This window comes from Leptidea sinapis, chromosome 34, assembly GCF_905404315.1.
Source record: "Leptidea sinapis chromosome 34, ilLepSina1.1, whole genome shotgun sequence".
Taxonomy (NCBI): domain Eukaryota; kingdom Metazoa; phylum Arthropoda; class Insecta; order Lepidoptera; family Pieridae; genus Leptidea; species Leptidea sinapis.
Window position 1 is genome coordinate 6696825 of NC_066298.1, and position 6000 is coordinate 6702824.

Here is a 6000-nt window from a genome sequence, read left to right on the forward strand (position 1 = left end):
ACAACTGCCCTCGTCACCTTGAGGCATAAGATATTGTCTCATTTGCTCAGTAATTTTACTAGCTACGGCGCCCTTCAGACAGAAACACGATAATGCTTCACGGCAGAAATTTGCGCCGTTGTGGTACCCATAATCTAGCCGGCATCCTGTGCAAAGGAGCCTCCCACTGGTAAAGTTATAGTTAATAGTTAACTTGTACATTTCAGGCGCTTGGAAGGCATACATCAGCACCACTGCAAACAAGGAATCTGGTACTTAGAGTACACGACGTCACTGGAGCCTTCAAGGAGCTGGCGGGTGCTGATATGGCGCGTATTATTCACGATCATAATACCAAATCTCTGAGCCCGAATTCAGAGACTAATTCAACGTTAGAGGGCCAACTCGCTTTGAGAGCAGAATGCTTAGCCAATGTGCTGGCAACTCTTCTAAGGAGCCTTCGTGTTTTTTCACCATAGATAGCGCGTCATTATCACATGTAAGAGTTCACTGACCTGTATAAATACCACTGGACAGGCTGTTCCATATGTTTGACATCAAGTTTTTTGTGCCTATTTGAAGCGCCTCTCGCGAGCGTCCAGAGAACTAATATTGACGTATAATAATACAAATGGCTGCTAGAGAAGCGTATAGTACTCTGAAGTAATTATGCATTTCGAATCAATTTCATTCGTTTTCCGTGCTATTTATACATTAGGAATCAACGTAATAAAGTACACTTTTTTTTTATTGTCAATAGTCTCCCACCACCTATCGATGTTTGTTTAGCTGAGATCGTCGTATAAGTACTACAATCTCTCGTTAAGGCCAACAGCGCCAAAATGGCGAATATCAAACAGGCACAAAAGCAATTTGACAGCCGCCAATCCAGTGGTAAATAGTAGAGTAGTCAGTGTAAGAGTTGCTCAGCTCAATACCATAGACTAAAATTGTATTAATTTTTGACATTGACGTCTCCATGTTTAGATTACCATTAAACAAGACCAAATAATATTAGATATTTTATTATTGTAGATAAATTTTTATTATTGTAGGTTGATTTGGATAAGTTGTAGTTTTGTAAATTTTAACATCTGTTATTAATTGTTATTTTTAATAGGTTTAATTAAATTTGTTTTAAATTGAGGCCTAAAATAGTACAGAATAAATAAGACTGGGGTGGCGATTTATGGATATTTGGGTATATGACTATTTTTTATGTAAAATGTGTATAAACACATTCTATCCATAAAACGTAGTACAAGATAAAAAAGAAATCATCTGCTTTGACTGCTTTTAAACAAATTTCGTATTTTTTTTTTAATTTAACATCTTATGTACCCAAATATATCGTAGCATATGAATTAATAATCTTTGCATAATAAGAATAATTAATAACTATATCCAATATATTTAAGGCAGCTAGGTCTTCCGTGATATAGTCCCACCACTGTAATATTTAACTCTGTGTCTGTCTATGAATTAATATTAAAATGTTACCATAGAAAATAATTATTAATCTACTTATATCATGTCACATATCTATCTAAAATGGTGTATGTTGTTTTCTTTTCTATTGAATATGATTGATTGTAGAAATTACTGGGCGTTATTTACTAATCACAAAATGTAAGATAGCCAGTGATATATTATTGCATAGATGGAGTAACCTTGTATATCGGCAGTGCCACACGGCACTAGATTTTTCAGAAACATCAAAACCGAGTGTGCCGTACGGCACCCAACTCCCTCACCAAGTTCTGACCGTTATTTTGTTTATAAAATGGTTTAATTTGCATGGTCTTATAGCTCGTTTCAATAGCTTTCTGATGCATTCACTCAAATCATCCTAATTATAAGCAATCTATAGCTACACGTAAAAAAATACGCATTGGTAACGCGAGCGCCAATATCACGCCGATCTGAGGCATACCGCGTGATCAGAGTTTCCCGGAACGGAAAGGTGAATGTAGAAATTACTAGATGATTTTTACTAATCACAACATGTAAGATAGCCAGTGATATATAATTGCATAGATGGAGTAACCTTGTAAATCGGCAGTGCCACACGGCACTAGATTTTTCAGCTACATCACAACCGAGTGTGCCGTAATTTTGTTTATAAGATGGTTTATTTTGCATGGTCTTATAGCTCGTTTCAATAGCTTTCTGATGCATTCACTCAAATCATCCTAATTATAAGCAATCTATAGCTACACGTAAAAAAATACGCATTGGTAACGCGAGCGCCAATATCACGCCGATCTGAGGCATACCGCGTGATCAGAGTTTCCCGGAACGGAAAGGTGAATGTAGAAATTACTAGATGTTTTTTACTTATCACAACATGTAAGATAGCCAGTGATATATTATTGCATAGATGGAGTGTAATGCGAAAAATGAGACCTGTTTGAAACGTGTTAGTGACAAGACTGTTCTATGGTCCCTGCCCTAAACTTAGTATTGTTGCACTAAGGATCGGTCTCCGCTGCGCTTCAACTCGATACCGTACTAACTAAGAACAATAGCTTTTTTATTGCGGCAACTTTATATCTTAATAGCTAATAGACTTTACTTTGTAAAGATGCTTGTGTGCGTGGCATCTTGACACTCAATGACATCTTTCAAATTATGTAACATATATACGCTTCGTGTTATTTTACATTGAAATTTATAAAATACAAAATACTTACTAATGTAATCCCAGTGTCTTTCTTTTTTCTTGTAGTGTTATATTTACAAAGTTTGAATTAATAGAAAAGTTTAACAGAACATGTGGCACGTCAACGTAAACGTCACACATTGTTTGAGACTGGCTACGAAGTACGCCGACTTTGGCGTAGTAATAATTGCCTCACATTGCAACTACTCCTGCGGTATCTAGTTGGAGCGCAACCAATCCTTAATCTAAGCATTCTTGTTTTAAATATTACTGTTTACAATACAAATAGTTCAACAACGTTTTGGCTTCCAAGATTTTGTACATTTTTTATTTGAATGTAAATATTAATCACACGATATCTCACAATATCCTTTTAAAAACGACATCAATACAAATTAATTTATATTCTTTTCGGTGCATTCTTTAGTTTTAATGTTGCAGTGACCAATGAGTCTTAATGCCACATCACCAATTTGTCACCCAGTGTTTCTAAAATATATATATTAATTGCAAATGATATCGGTATTTTCAAATACTGCGTCACCTGTAAAGTACCTACATTTTATATTCATGTAACATATTTTATATTAGGCACATAACCAAAGACAATATATACCTACCTTTATACTTCACGCATATTTTTATAACTTATGTACACCGGTCATAATGTACCTAATACATAAAATACTTGTAATGAGTTTGTTGTAGTGTTTTCCATTTATTTTACAATTGAAACGTTTTTCATATGTTATATAATAACTGATTAATACAATTATTCTAATAATCTAATGACCCTTCTAGTCTTTATCTAAAATAGTCAAGACATTAATAAAAAATATTGCGTGCGTACAAAGTACATATGTCAGAAGTGAAACCTGCATTGTGCATAAACCTCTTAACTGCATATGAAGTCCTGGTAGATGTTGCTAGAATGACACATGATTTCAACCGCTATGAAAGAAATACATTACTATACCGCTACCATATTTATGTTCTCCTGTTGTCTATGTGGTAATACGTCGTGCCCATGACGTCAGAATATAAAAAGGTATACTCGCGTCATACATAAGACAATGTCTTCTTAAACTATGATCACCTGGTACCAAAACACTGGATAATGCTTCCTGTCTCATTCCAAAATTAAATCTAATGAATTTATGTGTCTTTTTTTTACTGTCGCGCTTTTTCGTTTCATCGACTTTCAAATCACAACGATGGTTTGTTGTATGTTTGGTTCGATGTTGGAAAATGTATCATTGCTAGCTTTTATTGTTTATATTAACTACATATATTCAATATTTGAAACGATTATGAAGATAAGCGCAGAAAGTTAACTAGTTTTCTTAGTTTACCTACATTTTCATAAGGTTGTACCGCATTGCTTACTTTTGTCAATAAAATTCCAGATTCGTATCTCATTACATTGTTTCGTAAAAAATTAACCGGAGTTGTCAATATTACATGATTTACAGTTCTCCCTTGTAGATAATCGTTAACATATAAATGTTAATCGTTAACAAATAATTTTATGCATAATGTACCTAATTTGCTAACTAATTATTTTCTCCATTAAAAAAACTATCTGCGATAAGCACAACTATAGATAGGGGGGTTTGATAAGATATACGAAATATATTTAGCAGTCGCTATACAAGAATAATGTTGAGTTGACTTTATCGTGTAGCGGAGATATAAAGTGCGAGCGAGGTGAATGTATTATTTGAACAGGAGAATAGAACAGTAATAGGGGTGGGAACAATATAATAACTGGGTCTATGACCGAAAATATTGTATCGCAACCTTCTTTTGCTTTATACAAATGATTTAAGTCTTCTTTAGTGTTAACTCCGCCAATATTTGTCTTTAAAACAATTCGACACGTGCCTCGCCTCTACATAAGGCATCCTCAGGACGTGTTGTCTCGCCAAAATCTGGCACGAGACTCCGTCAGATCTCACAGTCGGCGGAGTTAACACAGTTATGGATTTCCGCAAAGTAACGCCTTATTCAATAAATTTTCTTTTGCTTTATATAAACGTTTATATTTACTTTGTTAAAAGTCATCATAAATTTCTTGTCCAGCAAATAACCCATGTACATTTAACATGTAAAATAAAACGTATTATAATATGTATAATTATATAACGTAATAATAAAATAATTATTATACAAGGTATCATATTATCACACCAATTTATTTATTGTTTAATATATAAAAATGCTATGCATTTGATGTAATAAATTAATCAAATTTAACAACTGCATTGCTTTATTTATTCTCCTTTACTCTGTTCGACTGAACTGTACTTGTACTGCAATCCGTACACCTTACTTATATGTGGCTTCGATATTCAACGGGAGGTAACAATTCATTAGTCAAATTAAGTGATCACCGCCGCTCACTATCATGCAGCACCAGAGGAAACCCTGGAGCGTTGCTAGCCTTTAAAGTGATTGTGGGTGCTTTTTTAGAGGTACCTATATTTTTTTTAATGGAAAAGAATGACAAATGAGCGTTCGGGTCACCTGGTGCTAAGTGATCACCACCGCCCACATTCTCTTGCAACAAGAATCACAGAAGCGTTGTCGGCCTTAAAGGAAGGTGTACGCGCTTTTTTTTGAAGAATCCCATGTCGTATCGCCCTGTAAAAGCACGCACAAAGAAGTTCATAGTTTTAAGTCAATGATTTATGAATAAACAAGAAATACTTTAATACATACATGATATAATTTGCTGATACGAATTTGTACAATCTAACTACACTTTAGTCTTTCCATCAGTCCACTTTCAAAAAGAGGAAACTCTCCGAAAGCGCTTCCTCCTATATCTGTTTCCTTCCATCTATTTCCTAGTTGTTATTTTGTTAATTAGCTTTCTCACGGCGTCCGTTACAAGCGAGAAATTCAGAGAGACTCTTGGAGGATATTGTCGAGGGCATTAAAACTTTCCATGATATCCTCACAATAAATTCTGTACATTCTTCATTTGCAATAATGAAATAGTGCTGCTCGAGAAGTAAATTAACCAGTGGGAAGCTCCTATGCACAGGATGCCAGCTAGATTATGGGTACCACAACGGCGCCTATTTCGTAAGCATTACTGTTTCGGTCTGAAGGGCGCCGTATCTAGTGAAATTACTGGGCATACAAGACATACCATCTTATGTCTCAAGTTGAAGAGCGCAGTAATTGTAGTGCCGCTCAGAATTTTTGGGTCTTTCAAGAATCCTGAGCGGCACTGAATTGCACGGCTCGTCTCATCCCCTATTTTCATAAAAAAAAGCAAAACTAAAAGATTAAGAGAGACTTTTCTTGGGTGCGCTTGAGATCAACCGACTGTGGATATTGGACTCTTATTG

At 35.1% G+C, this 6000-nt stretch overlaps 1 protein-coding gene across 2 annotated transcripts in view; it reads left to right on the top strand.

The window, feature by feature from the left end:
- LOC126974904 (uncharacterized) overlaps positions 1-4900 on the top strand; it is a 225559-nt gene extending 220659 nt beyond the window's left edge. For both annotated transcript variants that reach the window (XM_050822626.1, XM_050822627.1), the window contains one exon: positions 207-4900. In XM_050822626.1, coding sequence (XP_050678583.1) covers positions 207-458 — 252 coding nt within the window. In that variant the 3' untranslated portion in view covers positions 459-4900. The remainder of the gene's footprint in view (positions 1-206) is intronic.
- The last annotated feature ends 1100 nt before the right edge of the window (positions 4901-6000 follow it).